Source organism: Pieris rapae, chromosome 4 (genome assembly GCF_905147795.1).
Source record: "Pieris rapae chromosome 4, ilPieRapa1.1, whole genome shotgun sequence".
NCBI lineage: Eukaryota > Metazoa > Arthropoda > Insecta > Lepidoptera > Pieridae > Pieris > Pieris rapae.
The window spans coordinates 10,111,597-10,134,030 of NC_059512.1; the positions used below are offsets into that span (position 1 = coordinate 10,111,597).

General features: G+C 31.9%; 2 protein-coding genes across 2 annotated transcripts in view; both read left to right on the plus strand.

Annotated features, from left to right (window-relative positions):
• The window catches only part of LOC123690726 (TBC1 domain family member 14-like), a 34,902-nt gene extending 23,268 nt beyond the window's left edge, over positions 1-11,634 (plus strand). The window contains exons 3-7 of the mRNA XM_045634800.1: positions 5,096-5,302; positions 7,028-7,670; positions 7,949-8,077; positions 8,408-8,600; positions 9,042-11,634. Of these exons, the coding sequence (XP_045490756.1) occupies positions 5,096-5,302; positions 7,028-7,670; positions 7,949-8,077; positions 8,408-8,600; positions 9,042-9,256 (1,387 nt within the window). The 3' untranslated portion in view covers positions 9,257-11,634. The remainder of the gene's footprint in view (positions 1-5,095; positions 5,303-7,027; positions 7,671-7,948; positions 8,078-8,407; positions 8,601-9,041) is intronic.
• Positions 11,635-14,270: 2,636 nt separating this feature from the next.
• LOC110995384 (facilitated trehalose transporter Tret1) overlaps positions 14,271-22,434 on the plus strand; it is a 38,214-nt gene continuing 30,050 nt past the window's right edge. Inside the window, exon 1 of the mRNA XM_022262532.2 lies at positions 14,271-14,404. Within this exon, the coding sequence (XP_022118224.2) occupies positions 14,348-14,404 (57 nt within the window). The 5' untranslated portion in view covers positions 14,271-14,347. The remainder of the gene's footprint in view (positions 14,405-22,434) is intronic.

The following is a 22,434-nucleotide window of genomic DNA, read 5'->3' on the forward strand; positions in this document are numbered from 1 at the left end:
GTAATAAAATTAATATAACTAGTAAGTCTAAAAATTATTGTTTAAACAAGTCCGTAAAAATGGAATTCCAGTAGATACATTTTTGGGCCGTGGCAGTTTTTAAATTTGTTTAGATATTAGATGATTAGTCTCCTGTGTCTGACAACCAAGACAAGTGATAATCGCGCTCATAGAAAATTATTGGTACAAAGCCGAAATTCAAACGCCACATGCTTTAAACTATTACAACAAATATAATTAATTCCACTGATTGTAAATGTACATATAGATTTGAAAACTTATTTGTCTGCGTGCAATTAAACATTAAATTGCAGTTATAATTATGAAGTTCAAGTTCGCTGTAGCGTACAGTTTATTTTCTGTAATTTATTTTTGCTCTCAAACAACACACATGTTACAAGGAGGACAATCTCATACTTCTGAAAAAATAACTTGAGGACTGTAGATGCAGTGCTGCTGTAGATGCTGACTGAACCCCTGTAAATTCATCATAATCATAGCCCGCAATATCGCAGCACAAAATTCACGAGGGGACTCCTTGTAATGAGTCGCCAAGCATACACGAATATACAATGTAAATACATATTTTTTTAGAAATAAAGGAAATAATAATCTATATATAAAAATGAACCCCTTTTCTCTCTTTATCTTAATAATTTCCCAATACTTGTATAGCAAGAAAATGTATTATAATTTTCTTCATATTAATTTTTATAAGAAAGTGCTTGTTATTTTTTATTAAAGTAAATGCAATCTGGTTGCGTGTTTAATGTATATAAATAATTTATTAAATAACCTTTTTATGAAATTAAACTTTCTAATTATCGCTAGTTACCAATAATAATTTGGTAAACGAAAGTGGATAATACATTCTCATTTATTTAGTATAAAAAATTTGTATATATAAAATTCGTATTTTTACACCTTATTTGATAGAAAAGAAAATATTTCCTTTAAATTATATACTTACTTGATATAAAATTAATTTATTTGTATATAAAATTCAGGGCATTTATACGCCCTCAATTGATGCCCCCAAAACGATGTACTTGATTCACTATAATTTACTTCTTTCACTGATCGCTTTAAAATTGAACAAAGAATACCCGTGCGCACTGCGCATGTGCGCATGTGCCACAATTCGTTTTATATTCTATTCCCAACTCCGACTCCAACATTCCACTTCGAATGTTTGATAACAATTCGTAAACAACAAGAGTCTAATGGGCACCATCACATTCCTGCTTATGGCCAGATTCTTTAGAATATGTTTATATATTTAAAGCTAACATTCGTAACGGCCATCAAAAGGTTTTTTGTCGTGCATAGTTACAATGATAATAATTGAGCATCATTGTTCGCTCTTATTGAGCTTAAGTTGGCATTTTAAGTAATTATTGTTGAAATACCAAAACATTAGGATGTGCCAAGAGTTACGCGATGTACCCTTTACTTTCGTGACTTGGTTGCGAGTTGCAACTGATTTTCCAGTTCACAACGTTGCATAGTCTAAAACTATTACTGCTCGTAGTTTTAGATTTTTTGTCTTACTTAAACAGATGAAGGGCAGTCCTTTACTTGATATCAGAACACGCTCCCGTCTTAAAAATACTTTAATTTTATTGATTTATATAGGTGTCTAGATACCGGCAAATGTCTTAAACAAATGTCTTTTCCTGCGCAGAAGCGATACATCGCAGTGATACGAGGCGCAAACATTCCCTTGTTTAATGCCAAGAAGTTTTCCGGTATCTGTATGTCTACTGAACGCCAAATCAAGGGCGATAGAGAGGGCGACAGGAGTAAGAAACTCTTTCCCACTAGTTTTAATAGTTTTATTTGTATACTATTGTTTACTGGCAATACTTTGTTTAACGATTGTTTTGTTAAACCACAGAAAATAAAAATTGTGTGCCTTTTTGATTACTTTAATAATATCCTAGTTTAATTACTATAGATATTTAATTTATTTTCCAAAAAAAGAATACAGTCTTCAGTCAAGATTAACGGCTTATCATCTGCTGTTTAAGTTAGAGTGAAAGGTTAGACGCCTGAAGCCCAGACAGATTATCACAGTCAGCGTGTTATTTTACGGAGATTACCATTGTATAGGGATTTGATATTTTTTGAATTCGTTAAAGTTGATTGAATGAGCTAATAGTTTTATATATTTTGTGTTTTCGTCTTTTAATATGTATAAGCACTCATATAGCACGGAGCTGAATGGGCTCCTCATGAAAGAAAGTTTAGGGTAAAGCCAGTGCACTATAAATTCATCAGGCACCTGCATTGTACAATGCACGGTGTGCACCCATTTTACTCGCTCAGGTATTCAACTGTGTTCATAATGGGTTCTGTGTGCTACAATGAACTCAGAGTGTGCCAAGAATTTACCATGGTAAGCGCAAATAAGCGGAGGGTTCAAGAATCTCCAAAAATTGTGTGACGTAATACTTGAACGCTCCCTTACATTGTTTTTATACATAGACAACTACGTAATTTTAGTTTGAAAAATATAGTTTTACATAATATACATGGTTGGAAGGCGATTTGTTATTGAAATAATTACCTTTAAGTGGATGCACAGAAGCGGAAATATCTAAGTAATGATGGGTTTACATCGCCCAGTCGTGACTGACCACCTGTCATTAACTTGTCTTCTTGATTCAGCTTAGTCCAGCTTTTAACGTAATAATGTTGCACACAAGCTTCAGAACAAAATTTAAAAAAAAGTATGCATTTCATATGTACGCTTATCTTAATATATATATTTCTTGTGTGCGTGTGTATGTGACTAAACGACTTTACCGATTTAGACGAAATTTTTTGTGTGTGTTCAAGGGGATCTGGGAATGGTTTAGATTCACAATTTTGTCCGCTGGACAATGTTTTTTTAATTAATTTTCAATTTATTAGTTGTCGTTGATTTTGGAATGTTTTACATTGGATCCGACAGACGGCGCTACCATCGCAGTGTCAAATTTTAAATAATATTCGAATTTTAATTTTAGTCTGTCCCGAAATTTAAAAAAAGTTTTGTTATCATTGTGTTATATCGTGTGTGACCATGTGCTGGATCGTTAGATATTTTCATAACATTTGAATAATAATTTTCATCAAAATGGCTTATTAAAAATTGAAATTTTGAAATTAAAGACGTGTAGACAGGACAACGTCTGTCGGATCCGCTAGTATATTATAAAACATTAGAAGAAGCGGATTTAGGTGTCATGAACCCCACCCCAACTGGCTCACATCACAGGCTTTTAATTATTATCGTAAAAAATAGCTTTTGTCAATGGATACAATACGTCCTGCAACAAAAGCGTAGGGGTGGGACTCGCGGAAGGAGAGAGAGATCGCTTTAGGATGAATCCTAGTAGAAGACGGGGAGTAAATAGGAGAAGATATGCCCATCTTCTATCTTCTTCTTCATCATTTTGGAGTGTAACATGCCGTTGAGATCCCGGTAGAATTCAAGTCCGGACCCTCTGTAACGCGGTTTTTTAAGTAGGTATTTTAATAGGTATTGCTCCCAGTCTCTGAATAGCAGGGATTTAGGTGTGGGTCGAGTCCTACATACCCCCTTTTTTGACCGGGACTTGCGAGACCGATGCGTATATAGGAATATAAATATTTTAGAAATATTATTGGAGTACGGGCTCGCGAGTTTTTTTAACATATATGTGAATTATATACGGTCCCGCACTACAAGCGTCGGGGAGATTCAAAAAAATATTTATTATTTTAAGATTCTATATAAAAACGGTTACAAACATAATACGTTCGTTAATTCTCCTTGTAGCTTCAGCGATTGCTATGTCATAACACACCCTATGCATTGAATGGAGTACTTTTTTTACGTTGCTTACTATGCACACTGCATATATACAAGTTACATTAGCTTTATTCAGAATACTTATAAAGATTAATTGAAAAATCGGTCGTCTACGGTATCCTCGCCCCACTTGAGAGCATCTCACGCTATGCAGTTGAGATTGAAGATAATTAAGCGGCAATTCAATCTTCGTTAAATAGGGCATTGATGGGATACTGAGAATTTGTGATGGCTCTCGTATAGTGAGACCGCGGTGTGTTGACCTTAGGTTATTGATAATTATTTTGGTAGGGACTTAATACAATATGAATCATATACTCATTTATTGTATGGAGATGTTATTTTTTTAAATAATATTTATTTCTCATTATAGCCGACTAGCCCAGAAACGACGAGATATTTATTAATCATAGATTTTAGTTATGATATTGTAATAAACGCTTTTCTTCTTAAAGACTAATGAAACTGTTTTCCAATTTTTGATTCGCCTTATGAACCAAGTTTTATGTGAAAAAATCTAGAAATTACTATCATCGATTTGCTAATATTGACTAATTAATAAGTTATTAGTATTAAACGTTTCCGGTAAATCAGTTACGAAAACTTGAATATTGATTTCCGGTATAGTGATTAGTGGCAATTGTGGTCGGAGTGCGAAATTAAAGTAATGTTTAAACAAATTATGATTATTTACGTAGCGTTGGTTTATTATATTTTAATAAAACATCTTTTTCGAATAACCAAAAAAACGTGTACTGAAATTACATTATCATTATCTACACTAATATTATAATTGATTTTTTGAATTGAATAGGCTCCAAAACTTTGGAAAAATTCTTTCACACCATTAGAAGCCTTTTTTTATGTCAGCGCAAAAAGACTGGGGTCTAACAAAAACATATAATTTTTTGCATTTTAAAGTTAACCGAGAAACGCTGTCTATAGAACATCGTGCTTCGACCGATTTTAAACTAATCTCTTATAAAAATGGCTTTTTTCGAATACTATAGAAACATCGAAACTGCTTGAGAATATACGACTTTGTATATATTTACATTCTGTAACATTAAAAAAACAATTTTAAGATTTTCGTACCGAAAAACTTTTGCAGATTAGATTTGTTTTAAGTATATAACGCTTGCAATGTCAAACTGATGTCATATTATTTCAACTCATTATGGACCTGTACCCATACATTTCTGTGTCAATTCCTTATTTTCAAGAACATACTCATAATAAAAAGAAAACTATTTTCAGGCCTTCAAACCTTCCAGCCAAGTGTACAGAAGAGGCGTTACGTCATAAAGCAGAGCACGCAAGAATGGTGGAAGCAGCTAGAAGAAAGGTTGAACGAGAAGCCGCGGCTCGCCATGCAAGGATACAGGAATCTCTGCGATTGGAAGAACGACTGGCAAGACACGCGAAGGAATGGACACAGAATATATTGCCCGATTGGAATAACATGTAAGTTTTTATAGAAAATTATCACCAAGACATGACAGTCTGACATTTCAAATTGGCGACGGCATTACCAATTTCAGTCGGAGGCCAAGGAAAGTATGTGACACTGTAAACAATAGACAAACAAAAGGATAACCATAGAATAAACAAAGATTAGTTGCAAAGAACTAAAATAGGCCCTTATTTTTTAAAACTATGGTATCGTTGTTTAGTACTCATCTCACAATTCATGATTGAAATCATGAAATGTCCGGATAAAGATAGATAGATAGATAATAAATTAGTTTTATAAATACGGGTTTATTATTTTAAGTTTCCAGTATTAAAGTATGGAATAGAACATAATGAAAGTATTTTAAAATTCTCAAGACATTCTCCGTTAATATGTGGTGTTTTTATTTTTATAGAAGCAGGCTTTATGCCGTAGTTTTATTAGTGTCTTTGTTAAACATTTCATAATCTTGATCGCTACTCAGTCTTCAAATGATACGATAAACATCTTTAGACGAGAGTTCTTAGTTGACGGTTTCTATCTTAAATCGTCACGTACAATCTTGTTATGTCATAGTCTAGGAATGCGGAAATGACATAGAATTTGCAAAGTAGCAAAAACTAAATTAGCCTAGGATGACCACGCAATATAATCAGAGGATAAAGAATTGATAGATTTCTTCTGTGTGAAATGGATGAAGTCAAGGCAGCGACGGGATTAGTACAAATTACAAAGCTGTACCAATATTCCTGATAAAATAAATTCACTATGAAGTGATATTGTTGTATAAACGGAATAAATAATAAAAATTGCAATTTTAAAACGTCATTTTCATAATATTAACAATAAGAAAAAAATACTACTTTTTTGTACAATTTGTTTTTACCAGAATTGTCATATATTTTAGAAAAGATAGCTTTTTATACTGTAGATATAGCATTATGTATCATATCGCAACTTCAATAGATAAATAAAATATAACATAATTGAAGAGCAGCTTTAGAACAAAACAAAATCTTAAACTAATTTGTAATGATTATACAACGTAATGAAAACTGGTAAAAAACGCCAAAGGAAAACATCGTTAGGAAACCGGCTTGCCTTAGACCCAACAAGTCGACGGCACCTGTGAAGTCACCTACTTGCCTATTAGATTGACAAATGATCGTGCCACAGATACAGAAATCTGAAGCCCAGACAAAAAAGTAGGGCCTCTGATATTTAATTTTTAAAATAATAAACTCAGCTGTAAGCGTCACTGATGTTCGCTAAAGCATTCATGATCGTTCCTTTATGCCTGACCTCAGGTTCATCCATTGTGTTGTTATCTATATCATCCTTAGGTCAGGGATCACTAACCGCGTATTTTTTTCCACTTATTGTTGTGTCGTGTGACAATTTACTTATTGAATATGCATCAGCGAAATTCTTGTATTGTTTGAAGCCGTACAAGGATGGTAACTTTCCAGCAATACTTTAGTTCACCTAGTTGTTCAATTTTTTATATGAAATCGAATCGTATGTCGAAAATGGTTGTAATAATAAATCGTGAAAAACTTGATTAACTAACGTAACGTAATGTAGGTAGGTTTTCTAAATGATTAAATTTAATGAAAACGAAAGGAAATGTTAAATTTTTTATTTTTGAGAATACATAGATTTTTATTTTCAGAATATATTATTTATTGTAATAATTGAGTTAATATTCGTTTGTCATGGTATTTAAATAATTTCAGGAAAAATGCAAAGCGGACACTAGAATTGTGGTGGAGTGGATTGCCTCCTTCAATACGGGGTAAAGTTTGGCAACTGGCAATAGAGAATAAATTGAAGATCACGCACCTTATGTACCAAGACCTGGTCTTCCAAGCTAAACAAAAGTTACACGAGGCAAAACTAAAAAGAAAGCGGTTAAAAATCAACAAAGCATGCGGTTGTGACGACGACAACACTGATGAAAGACCATCCAGCAAAGATAAACTGCAGAAAGAAGAAATAACAAAAAAAGAGATAAAAGGTGAGAAAATTGATATCAAAGAAACAGAATTAGATAGTACAGATGAAAGAATAGGATGCGAAGAAAGGTTATCCAATAGGGATAAATTTGTAGCTAAATGCGAGACACCGCGTCTGGGAATGCCCAGAAACTTCAGTGAGCAGAACTTAAAGAGTTTGAACTCTGAGAGTGAGAGGAAGAACAAATCAAACCCGAATTTAGTAGAATACAGTGATGAGTGTTCAATGGAGTTGATACAACTGGATATAGCAAGGACGTTCCCCCATTTGTGTATTTTTCAACCGGGTGGGCCGTATTTTGATGTCTTGCACGAATTGTTGGCTGCTTATGTGTGTTATCGACCGGATATTGGTTATATACAGGTGAGGTTTTTATTGTATTTTATAACTTTTCAGATTTTTGAGAATTGATACAATATATGTGGTCATACAAGGCGAAGTCGTAAAATGCGGATGAAAAAGTTTATGTTCTGCTCCAAGGTGCAATATTGTACTACAATTTATTCCTCAAATATTCAAATGAAACATAGTCTACAAGTCATAGATTTTTTGAGTTAATACTTTTTTTAAACTTTGATATACTTTTGAAATACATACATTGGAACTAGAAAACGTTTAAAGTATTAATGTTTTTATTCCAGGGTATGTCGTTTATAGCGGCAGTGTTAATATTGAACATGGAGGCACCACAGGCTTTCATATGTTTTGCTAATTTATTAGACGGTCCTGTACTAAGAGCAGCTTTTACTAGGGACGGGGCTATGATGCAGGTTAGTACTTGTCTTTGACGAAATTTCATTGTTGTGTTTAAATTATTCTTGTCTAACTTTTCTATTAAATTAGTGTTAAGTTTCCGTTGATGTCTAAAAGGTCAACTACACAGATTATATTCTTTTGGGAAACAGAAGATTATAGAACCTTTCAATAAGTCGACTTGGTTTTATGTTACCCCTATTTTTTGTTTGAGTTTCAACTCCAACTGCTACCGACTTTAACCATCGTCACAAGATTTTTTCCTCTCAAACATGGACCTCCATGGAACAATTAGGTCTAAGATCTAATTTTTATATCAGTATCGAAAAAGTTTTTTTTAATTCCAGCGTCTATGGAAGGCGTATACAGCCCTCCTCGAATACAACGTCCCATCTGTAGCGAACGTGGTCGCTCCGGAGCTGTACTTGTTGGAGTGGTTGTACACGGCCTTTGCGAAGGCGATGCCTCTGGATGCCGCTTGCCGTGTGTGGGACGTGTTCCTAAGGGATGGGGATACTTTCCTCTTCAACACGGCTTTAGGTAAGAAAATTAGGCCTGGTTGGACAGTATGAATGTAAAAATATCACTTTGAAAATAATACGGAGAAATAATGAAATATCCATAATTTAAATTATAGATTTTTCTACATCAGTCACGTGACGCAAAACGGTCACAGTTTTCGAATCGAGGATGATGTAGTATGCTTATAAATAATGTCATAATAGTCTTAATACTTTTTTGGAGTAATTTTTATTCATACTGACTTTGTTTAAAAAAAAAAAAAAAATGGAAACCTACCTGGAAATAGAATTTGTATACATTTGTTAAATCATTATATGTTCAGACAAAGTACTCCTAGAATAAAACTACTAAACAAGTCTATTATGAAAAATCCGTGTATAAATGTGTGTCGTTGAAGAATGATATTTACAAGTGATATTATTTTACAAATTAATAAATATGGGCTTATTTCGATTACAGGCATTCTACATTTATACCAAGAAGAGCTCAAAGAGATGGACTTCATATCGGCAGCGCAGTTCCTCACCAAACTGCCGGAAGATCTGGACCCCGAAGCCCTCTTCAGAAGCATCTCCTCGGTGTCCATGTCACTGGACGGGATGTCCTTCGAGGAACTGGTCTCCTGCTGTCAGCTAGAGCAGACCCTGGATGATGATGTGACGGTCAGGTTATGATGTTTTTGGGTTTTGTCTAAAAATCTGTCAAATTAAATGTCTTCCAGTTTCAATTTTCATAGAAATTGAATTTAATACTGCGGAGGAATTATGTGGTCTAAGGGTGAAAATTCAGTCTGATCTAATGTAAAGGTATATTCACACTATTGAAGTATCAGTCTTAAACGGCTGAATCGATTTTGATAAAACTTAGTAAGATTGTACAGTCCTAAAGTTCATAGACAAAATAAATAGACGAAAATACTACGATTATGCGTTGAGAAATTGTAAAATTTGAATAGCTTTATGTATTGACTTGTGTATAATAAAAATGTCTATGGTAAATTTTTGTGTGTTGAAACATATCAATAAGGTCTGTGCGTCAAAATCGTGGCGAAGCGCAAACCGTGTTGTTTATTAAAAACATAATGGATTTGTCAAATATTTATAGTCGACGCAATTTGAACTGAGTCATAAATCATATTTATCTGCTGTCTCGCTCCCACTTACAGGTCTTACGAAGAGGTGTAGTTGTGTGCGTAATCGATAACGAGATAAGTACGATCTACATACTAAATTATGTACATACTAAGTTACTGAAAAGGAATGATTTTTCAGAAAAGGTTTTTTATTTGTGTCAGAATTTAATTTCATTTAAACGTTATAAAATTCTCCATTGTGCGTATTTCGTAACGAAACGTAAGTAATGAAATGAGTGTCATAACAAAAAATCTCATATTTATAGAAAAACAACAACTCTTACTCGTAACTACCAATCAGGAGTCAGAGTGCGTCCACAGATAGCTAAGTATAGATAACTGGTTGCATTACGTGTACAGTGACATTTGTTGCCCAATGACTCAGTTCAAAATGTCGGCAATAACCTTTAAATTTCTTCTTCGCTCTCTCTTTCTTCTAAAACATATTATTTGGCTTTATTAGATTTTCTATAAATAACACGGTTAATCTAAAGAATGTACTTGGACTCAAAAATCTTTAATGATTACTATAAATCTAAGGTAGCTGTTATGTTCATTTCACTTTGTCATGTATTAAACGTGAAAATATTATTAAACTAATCGAAATACGTACGTACACGTATTCGTGTTTTACGTACACTTTCGATTTTTAATTAGATTAGCATATCGAGCCCAGTCTACTAACTTACATGACAAACAAACGAACTTAAAAATTTTCATAAGCAAATATTATGTATGAATATGTTTTGTTTATTATAATATTAATTTTGTTTCGTTGCGCTCAAAACATCATGCATCAAAACTATAGTTTGAAATAAAAATTTAATGAATTTGGTAATTTTTAGAAACTAAATATATCTAATTTCAATACTTAATGTAAATTTTTATCTGTGTCAAATTGCGTTTACGCTGACATCAAAAGATACTGATTTATGTTTACATGACTAAATTATAGGCTATGGTATAAAACTATAGACTGTAGTTATAATTGTCAAAAGCGCGTGTTAAATATAAGTTTTTTTGGGTCCAAGTACGCTTCAAGGCAGTGATTTAAATCTGTATCGTACCTGCACTATTATACTCGTCCATAAATAATTGTACATATGTAAATATAATCGATATATAATTAATTTAAGATAACGCAACGAGTAGTATACCGGCCTAATAATTAATCTTCGACTTCTTAAATAACGTTTTTGTCTTTATCATTTTGCATATGAATGATAGAGACAAAATATTTAAGGTTATTATTAAGTAGAATAAATCTAAGGATTAAGCAAATTGGTATTTAACATGATCTATACTCGTTTTAATTGAAACAGAAATAACAATCATCACTTATAAAAATACACATTATAAAAATGGTCAAGTGACTATCACCAATCTAGTGATATATTTCATTGTTTACAACATTATTAAAGTGATTCAGTATAGGTTCTAGTTATTTAGCTTTAATATTAATTTTCTTGCCACGAATATTAAAATATAAAGCACTCTTTATATTTGGCACTTTGTTGAGTTTTCTTAAAGATTATTTACTTTCGTGGCACGTTGGCAAGTCCGATAAGGTAAAACGATTGAATGAAATATTGTTCTCATAGATAAAAAATATAGAGTCGTATTAGAAATGTATCGCTGGAATTGTCAAATGTCAGAATCCATAGTTTAAACTTGACAGCTGATGTTTGTCTATTGCACGATTGCGCGCGTTGATTCTGTGAGAACAATAGAGAAGATATAATAAATATTGTATTACGTTTTATAATAATTATTATAGTGATTGATGTATATTATTAATGTCTAATTGTCTAAACAGTTGTGATGTGGACTGATATTATTTATTAAATGCCATCTCAAGTTTTAAATCTTAGTGTAAGGTTGCCCCAAGGCGTTAATTATGAAATAAATAAATCGAATTTATTTGTGTTTTATTTTTTTACGAATTAAGTATGTCTAAAATATTAAACTAATAGGACAGAGATAAAATCTAGTTTATGTTCAATGTCTTTCATTTTATATACCTAGACTAGGTACCACCGTGCCGGTACTATCTATATACTATCAATTTATTTTCAGGAACGTTTAACATTCGAATGCCGCTCGCGCCGCACATCATGGGAAATATTTAATACCAGCTGGCGAACTTCGCCTAACAGTCTAATAATATCATGTTAACTTTAAACCTAATTTAGGAAAAATTTCGGTAATAAATAACATTTTTCTCAAATACAGAAATGTTTTATTGATTGCCATTGCAAAAGTAGAATGGCAGTTTTTTTTCATTAGGCCTCTTCTTTCTAGCGCCAATATTGCGATACTGCATGTTAAAGCACTTTTTGATGAGAAAACACATGATGAAAGCCTGATTATACATTCACCTCAAACTCAGAATTTCTTGAAGTGACAGGAATTCCATGTAAAATGACGCATAGTTTTGTCAACAGATGGCACCACATGGTGTTTACATTCGTAAATTAATTACTTTATTAATTGTTATTCGATAACATATCCGATATTTTATAACTTTTTCTGCTGTTTGGAGCGAAGAAGAAGAATCCAAGAAGAGATAACTAACATCAGTCTAACCGAATACGTTGTAAGTTATGTAAACAACACGACTTTGTTTTTTATATTTAGATATTACAGAAGATGCTTAACAATTTTCTGTTTGACGTTCTATGACTGACTCTAGCCTCTATGCCTGGGCCTTCGGCAGATTGAACGGTCAACAGCAAGAGTAACAGTGATAGACCAGTTATATGTGCGACTTACTGGCGTTCGAACTCCGGCTCCGGACGAATATATCTATATATCAGGAGTACAATAACAGAAACCGGCATGTTTTAGGCCCAAAACGACGCAATGCCTTGTTATTTATATATAATTATGTATATTAACTATTTCGTTATTGAACTGAGAACCCTGATACAGGTATTTTTACTTAAAAGGGTTCTCAAATCTTTTTTATAACACATTATAATTTATCGCTTATAGAATAAAAACATTTTTGTTTTTTTTTATTTTTTGCGCGACTGTACGCGTATTAACTGCGGTGTAATATATTGAATTATATCATATGAATTGCCAAAATATTAACTAGAAATATACCATATTGTTGATATGGTATAGATATGGGTATACCACATCAACAATATTTTACCGCCTATGCGTAAAACAACAAACAGATTTTACAATGTCCACAAAGTATCATAATATACAACAACTTATGATCTGTTAATACGGGATTATCACTTAAAATATATACAACATTTATGCTTATAATGTAATGAGAAACATTTGTTTCATGTAACTTTTATAAATAATCTCAATGTCACATTTAGAGGCATCGGGACAATAAAGGCAGGTCCATAATTATTTTCCTAAAAAAATGACTTTTTTTCATTATTTAAGCCCCAATTGTGGGATGCCCCAGCCTGTACCCCAGTTGACCTAGGGCTGAAACTATCAATAGACTTTCGAGTCCTACACAATCTACCAGCCGTAAATAATATGATACATAAATTGCACTCGAATGTAACCATTATATTGCTATTTGCACAATTGAGATTTATTACGAATTGAATATGTTATAAGTGTCCTTAACGGTACCATGATACGTTTATAAGGGCCATTAATAAAACCTCAATAAGACCCATATATAACAAAAATATAATCAGATTTCAAATGAATTATTTCTAAGGAACATATAACTAGAACGATGAAAAATCCAGCATTGTAAACAAAGGATCCACTTATAGGCCCTGACAAATAAGACATAATTTCAAGCATTATACTTTTGTAATAGAGAGGGGTCCACCACACAAGACGCAGTTAACGGCTTATACACAAACTGTATGGACTCGTTTATCAAAAATAAATACATATACATAGTACAAAATGGTTTATACAAATAAATCGAAATAATGATCTATGCAATTCCGAAAATCAGCTAGAATATCATCGAATAAGTAAATCTAAAGGAAAACAGTTACGAAAACGTCTCGAATAACATTTTTCGATGTTTAACCCTTCCTTGAACTCCATAACTTTCAATTTAAGTGATAAGTAATTGTTTGGTCAAATTAAGCGAAGCACGAAATTAATATCGAAGTATTGATTCGATACAATATTTTAAAAAAAAGTCTATATGACTTAGTTGATAAACATTCGAAGTTTTATTCCCGGGGTTATTTGCATCATTTTGGAAACGGAAACAATTGAACAATTATTTCCCTGAATGAACAATAACATGTTAGTTAAGCTAGTAGGAGATCACCTCATAAAATGTAGCAATGGTATTTAGATTTAAATGTTATTAAAAATTCCTAAATCCAGCAGGCTTAATGAACTGCATAGCTTGTAAAAGGCAACTGAATTTTTAATATGGAGCATTGTAATAATATACACGTTGCTTAACAACAATTTTTTTTTTAAATAATCTTTATATGCACTGTATTAAATTGGAGTGTATCTATCCCTCTGTATGTTGTCTAAACGGAACCCTAACTTATCTGGGGTCCATTGTACTCGCAAATCGAGGGTCTTCATCGCGCATGCGTTTTAGTCACCCGGGGCATTGTCAGTGTACATGTGTCTAGGAGAGTAAGATTTAGTTGCCGAAAATAGTGTAAACATGTTGGAAAAAACGAAAATCGAGACAGCTGAGACTATAGGCTTGCTGGAAAAGAAGGTATTTTATTGTGCAATACATATTTTAATATAACTACAAATATTAAAAGGTCAAAGAATTTCAAGGTCTTTGAAGGACATGGGGTCGATTTTGACAATGATTACTGACGTAAAGATTGTGTAATCTATACGAAAATGTAAATTATATAAGTGTTATACAATTAATTAAACAATTCTCCTAATTAGATTGTTCTAATATGTCATCCATAGGTATGTGTGAATTGTTATGGAATACAACGCTGTAGCAAATTTTCTGTATATAAAACGATGTAAATTAATGTATAAATTTGCTCAGCTGTGTTTTGCGTAAAGCCATGGACTTTCCATTAGCACAAATCATTATGTTGACAAATTATTTATTGTCATTACAACACTAGCTGGTACATATTATTAAAAAGTATTCACTATACCTATATAATTATGGCTAATAAATATTTTTTGAATTCTTAATATACTTAAAAAAATCATTATAAATGCGATTTGTTTTAACTGTTACGTATTGATGACTACTAACGTATTGATGAACGAAAAACTCTCTAACGAGAAAACTACGAAGATATATCGATATACATCTATACATATATATACATGTTTACGAATATGTCGCTTTGTGTTCTATATATGTTAATTTTAATATAGAAACAAATTATGGACATTTTCGTCATGGAATTATTGCTACGGAGATTAATTGATATTATTTTTTGAGGTGTTTAGGTTCTGTAATATTCGCTAGACAATTTGGCAAAAGCATTTTAGTGAGAATTTGATCAAAATATGCGTTTAATATTGCATCATAATAATGCAAAAGCATCATTTTCTTTTAGTTATTTCATATAATTGCATTCCAAAGGCTTCATACGGTCAACCAGTTTAAGACAGGTTGATAATTTAATTAATATATATACAGGCGTAGAAAATTAAATACTTTTAATATAAGTAATATAAATCATAGTAATTAGGATCTAAACTATCCTAGTGAGAAAATAAAAAGGCACAAAACTACGCAATAATACATTTTAACTTTTTATTCAGTTAGCACACAATAGCGTGTAAATATTAATCAATAAATTGATGGCTTGATAATTGATATAGGCGGTCTGTAAGATTATTCCCACACTTTTTTACGACAATTAGGCCTAGGTTCGGCTATTATTCAATATTTTTAATCGTCTAAATTATTAATAGAATTACAATTGTAATCCAATCAATTCGCGTAAATCTTACAGTAAAAGGCAATATTAACAAGTTAATTCTAAGTTTTTTTTCAATAAAAATAAATGTAATTTACCGTAATACGATTTTCATATACACGATACAGCTTATAATTATATATAACAAACAGCCTTATTATATATATTATAACACGTGCTCTACGGATATTGTTACCATGGTTACCATGTTCCTTCAATCGTAAACAGTAATATTAATTATAGTGCCTGTTTTATAATACCACCGAGTCTTTATTATTGCGTAGTAATATTACTGTTATGAAGATATTTCATATGAACAAGCTAGAATTGTGATATATTAGACGTCTAAAAACATGTAGGCCGGAGAACAAAGCGCTATATTTGGAACTGACAAGAGATCTCTTGGAGATGAACACAAATGACTACATCCTGTTACTGATAACTCACACAGTTATTACAAGTAGGACGTCAGTCGTTTATCGATAATTGCATAATTTAACGTAAATATTTTATAATCAGTCTAACATTTAAAATTTAAATAAATTAATACAAGATATTACTTAAAGTACTATGTCCCCCAAGTGGTAGAAACCTAGCCTGATCAGTTCAGCCAGTACAAAAAATATCATATAATTTTTTCTCTAAGGTTTCTGGGAAATATATGTTATCAACTAGGCACACGCCTTTTCGCGGGTCTGTTTCTATGCTTGTCCAGACAAGACACTTCCTCTGTCCCATTCCCTACGATGAACGAGCCGCTATCTCTTGTCATCTGTAATATTTGTTTGGGCCTTTGAAAAACTTAGTATTTTCAACCTTAGACAAGTTAGACTAGAGCACTAAATGTAAATAATAAACAGACAGGGTTCGAGACGTTGCCAAAACAATTTTTACTTAAATTTTTATAAAAATAACATACATATAATAGCAGTTTTGGTACCCCATATTTTAATTTTCAAGATTGTTTGTCTTAGGGTTGGTGAGGATACTTTAGAATACTTTAGAAACAAGACAGGACTTATACTATATACTTAATTTCTTGTGGTGAGCTACCTAATTGTTCTTAATGAACTCGTTTTTTTACTTAGAGGATATTATGTGTGATGGCGAAGGCCAATATTGTTTGCGACACCAAAAGCCAGAACTAGTCTGAGTTGTAGATTAACAAAGACGATGCACTTACTGAATTCTTCTCTTTGAGAATACACAGTAAGTTTAGTAGCGATATTGTGTATAGCATGTATTTAATATCATATATTTTATTATTTTTAATTTTTCGACATTGTCATTTTGGTTAAGTATGTCAGTACTGTTTTGTGAATATAATAAAATAAGTTAAATTTCTATCAGTCACCCAAAATCAATACACACACTTAAACAGATAGAAATCTTAAATTTCGTAATTATAAAGTAACTTGTAACAATTGTTTTCTTATAAATACCATTATAATATAAAAATTCATGGAATATACGGCTTATAACATTACACTTGGGCAATTTGGTAATAATAATAATCAAAGAAATGAAGATCAAACATTTCTTTTATAATATTGTAAATGATTTCGTTAGAATAAAAACGAATTATTCGATCCTAATAAAATGTAGGTAAATATTAATTACACTTACCTAGATTCATCAAATACAATTCATACTAAGCAACATCAAGATTACAATTCTCATTTCTAAATAGCCATAAAAGGTTCGTGATTTTTTACAAAGTAGAGCATTTCTTTATTATGTTTGAAATACTAACCTCAATGTAATAATTTTATACAGCCGACTTCAATCGTGTGGAAATATTTTTCACAGAAATAAGGACAATATCTTGCGAAAGTAGAATCAACGAAGTCTAAACATAATATACTGCTACCTTTTTAGGTTTGGGCCTCAGATTTCTGTATCTGTTTCATGATCAATTGTCAATCTAATAGGCAAATAGGTGATGAGCCACATGTGTCTGAAATACGCCGTCGACTTTTTGGGTTCGCCAAGCCGGTTCCCACAATATTTTCCTTCACTGTTCGAGCGACTGTAAAATGCGCACATAGAAAGAAAGTCCTCAAGAATTAAAAGTCTATAGCGAAACAAAAATATAGTATATTATATATAGGTATTGGTAGGCTTGAGTTGTTAATAAAAATACAAAATATATTTATTACATATTTTCGTATTCGTTTACTTATAAAACAAACCAAAGAATAACGTAAAGTTACAGACGATATATTTTAATGCCTGTTTCACAATGTATGGATAAAGTACCAAATAGCTATGCAACACATAAATTATTCGAAATATAAAAGTTCCAAATAGGATACTTCGCGTTTCATGACGAATAGCGCTATCTGACAATCGTGAAACGCAAAAATACTGTTTATCCTACCAATAAGTAATAAATAGCTTATTTGGAACTTATCCGGACGTTGCTCCGTACTGCTGGAACCATGTTCTTTGGTTAAAGGCAGGAATGTTTGAAGTTCCGAAACCAAGAAGCCGTCTAACATTTTTATATAAACTGAGCTAAATAAATGTAAATTTTCTTTTGAGACACCTGTTATTTACGGTAGATGAACTGTATTAAGAGACTTGATTTATTTACAAGTTATGGTTTGGCTTACTTTTATATACATAACAGTTAACAGTATTGTGATAATTTACTAACACCAATAGGAAACACGTTATCCTCATTGATCGATCAATTTAAGGCCAATTAGCCATTCCACTTTTGCCCAAAGACAGGGTCCACGACCTCATGCACCAGAAATGAAATTAAAAAAATTGCTCGTAAGCGTTCGTTGACCCGGACAAGTATCTTTTATTTACTATACAGTATTCTATTGAGCTACTTTGCTATTAAACTTTAAAAATCTCGACAAAGCGCATGGAATATAATGTTTAATAAAGTAAACGTAAATTTAGAATTGATTTTAACTACTTTTTGGACGTTCATAAGTGTACTTGCTTACCTATGTTGCCACTTTACAATTTTTACATAGCAATCGTAAATCTTGTGGTTTTCTGGAAGAGATCGATTGAAAGCGATAATGTCGCCAGTTGCCCTCCTTATTATTTAATTATTGTTAAAATTGTTCCCAACGGATTGTTGATGAATAAAACAAATAAAATTGCATATCTAAAGAAATTGCGTTCTTTTAAGTTATTAAACATTTAATGAAATCTGTAAGTGCAATTTAGCTACGAATTTTGACCTTGATCTTGCTTAATTTACTGTATCCAATGGAACCTCCGAATATTCATGTTTTTTTATTACGTATAAAAGTAGATGGTTATAAGATATTTAATAAATCAAGTGAACTTCGTTCTAATTTACATATATTTCTCTACCTGTTTAAATAAATTTCGTGATGAAGATGTAGATAATTTTCATTACGAAGTAATAACTTTCGAAAATCGATTTATATAATATAATAAAATACAAAATAATTATTTGCATTAAATCGTGCTATTTGTGTTGCTAATTTGCTGACTCACTTTAATTTCTGTTAAAGAGGATAACAATTTTCTATTGATTGAAGTTTTCAAAATTTACAAAATCACATTTTATTAATAAACAAATTTATATACAGTATTTCCAATTTTCTTAAGCTACATAGTAATAATATTAAAACTTTTTCAAAATTAAAAAGAAATATAAGTTCCCTGTGGCAGCATTTCTTCGCTGTTTTGCGTATGAGCGAACACCGAACACCGGTACTATCTAGCAGGCTCCTAATTAAGTATTTAATTAGCACCTGTGCACTTTAACCCCACATCAAATGGAACAAAATCGAAGTTCCTTTTTCTGTTTGAGTGTGTGTGTGGCTGTATATTATCAAAATTTGTAAAGATTTTGAATTGATATATATTATAGGATAAGAAGTTAGGATTACATAGAGATTTTGTTACTTTGTATTCAGTATGGTAAGACTAACAGGTCTGTACTTAACTATTCCATAAATCAACTTTCATCATAAGGTCCGCTTTTCCCGCTAATGCAGGTACAGTCGAAAACTAAAGTCAAAAGGAAATGGTTGAAGTTTACTCTTAGGTGCGGAAAATATAAAAAACGGAATCCCTCAAGGATTTCTATAACCAATCCTGGTTATAGAAAACGCGTTCGAAGAGTTTTCTTGTATAATGAGCTTGTATGACCCCATGTAATGCGTTATGTGCAAATGATTTACCTTTAACATAAGAATATTAAGTAAAAACTATTATGCACGAAATACCTATGTGCGTACAAATCATTATAGGTATAAATATAGAAGTAACTTAATTTAGGATTTCATAAATGTAATAACATTAATACAACCTTATTTGCAAATACAGAAATGTTTTATTAATTGCCGTTACGAAAGAAGAATGGCAGATTTTTACTGGCCTCCTCTCTGGCGCCAATATTGCGATACTACAATTTTTTCATGAGGTAACACATGTCTTCGATCGAGATCAAACCCTAGTTATGTATCTCCTCATCCAGATCGGAATTTCTAGAACTGACACGAAATCGACGAAAAATGATACGATGTTTTGTCAACAGATGGCTCCACATGCTGTTTGCATTCGTAAAATTAATTAATTTATTTATTGTTATTCGATAACACTAGCACCGATTCAGCCGATCTTGAGTTATAAGTGATGTAACTAACACGACTTTTTTTATATATTTATATACCTATCACAGGCCATATAACATGTGAAATCCTTTGTTTAAGGTAATACCCGTGTTATACGAGGTACTGAAATCGAAAATAATATAATGTCGGCTTTGCACTTGTTAACTTGAAACTACAGAAAGATGCAGTATGCAGGTGAATATTGCGACAACCGATAATCAAGCAGCAACGTAAATTGTTTCGCTTACAAAACGATACGATAGAATTGCGATACGTCAACGATATATAAATGAAAATGGTAATTAATAATTAGAAAAAGAATTTAAGTCCTTGAATAAAATAGTACCAATTAATAAGGCCGGCAACGCATTTGCATGCCCTCTGTAAATGTATGTTATATAAAAGACGCATTGAAGTCCAATTTCATTAGTGTTGGTGTATAAAGCAAACACCTGTTTCAGACATATCTTCTTCTTTCTTCTTTTCTTCAGACAATACCTCTGAAATCATCGTGGGTTCGCGTTATACCTTTGTGTGCGCGTGTTCTTTTATATAAATAGATACACAAGAAATCAAAGTATTGTATCGTGACAGTTTAATAATACAATATTTATGATAGTAAAATTGTGACATAAAAACACTTATAATATCTTAAGTATATTTTTATGTCGTTCAGTATAAATATACTAAATTAAACGATATGCAAAAACTCTGATAACTTTAGAAAGTTACTACTAAACTGTTATAACATCCTGATTCAAGACAGAACTATTGCGTGTAATGCAATTTTCTAGAAAACCTCCTTATAATGAATATGAACAGATTATATTCAAAAATTTATGGCTATAATAGTATATATAATGTTAACGTTTTAGGATCTTTCCTCATAGATTGAATTACAGTATAGTTAAAGGACAGAGAGAGAGACTTTTGGGCGGTGTCGTTCTAGTGCACAGACGCTAATAAAAGATTTAAGTTAGCTCCTGGTAGAAAGTACCGGTAACACCAGAGCTGGTGTTTTCCTTACTCAATGAATAGGTATCGCAATGCAGCGAGGTTAGGGGAGCGAGCAAAGGTGCCACAAACTTTAATTTCTAATATTTATTAATTAGTATTATTACTATTTCGTTAAAAATGCTGTATATTTGGGTGTTAAAGACTATATAGTCATTTTCTTATTTAGACTAAACATAAAATTGTCTTGTTGAGCGACTTTTTATGCGAAAAACGTTGTATACATAAATTAATACAGAGTTCGTTGACTCAATTGACATTCAAATTTAAATGGTATTTACAGATAAAGTTTTAATAGCATACATTTAATATCGTATTAGAAATACGTAATTACTTTTATATTAGTAATCATAATATAAATACAGAATTTAAGATTTTCTTAACCAACATACAATAGTAGCAATAATAAAAATAATTAAAAATTAATAAAAAGAATATTAAATCAAATAAACTAGTAATATATACAAGTAATGTACGAGTATTTTATTTAAATATTTACGATTTACATGGATCGAAGCTAGCTATCCCAGGCCAGATTAGAAATTTTGGTGCTACCAATTTTACTAACTCCAATTATCACAAAATAAATTCAAAGCTCTAGTTAAAAGTAAATCAATAAAGCTTTTATAAATTTGACGAATGTTAAATGATCCTGGTATTGTTTTTCTCCAGTTTCAATAATTTGTACATCCAAACTTAGCGATTAAAAAGAGTGGCGGAGAGTTTCATGCCAGTACTTCTTGCCCGTTTTATGCCCCTTGACTTGCGAACTGGAAATATGTACATTTAGAATTAATTTAACTTCTTTTCTGCCGTTGTTAAGTGTAATTGTTTACCTATATGAATATAAAGTTATTTTGACTTGACTTATTAATAATAACTAAGTTTTTTTGTATACGGGGCAAACAGGCAGGAGGCTCACCTGATGTTAAGTGATACCGCCCCACATGGACACTCTCGATGCTAGAGGGCTCGCGAGTGCGTTGCCGGCCTTTTAAGAATTTGTACGCTCTTTTCTTGAATAGACGTTAATTAAAATTGTAATCATACAATCTTAATTAACGTCTTCGAGTACGGCCGATACGCCATCGAAAAACACAGCCAGTAATAAAAGTTCCGGTCCAACTTCTTTCTGCGGTTATTCGTCTTAACACTTTCAGCGCGGTCAGTCGCCGCTTTAACAAGCCTGATTCTGTCAATTGTCAAATTTGGCG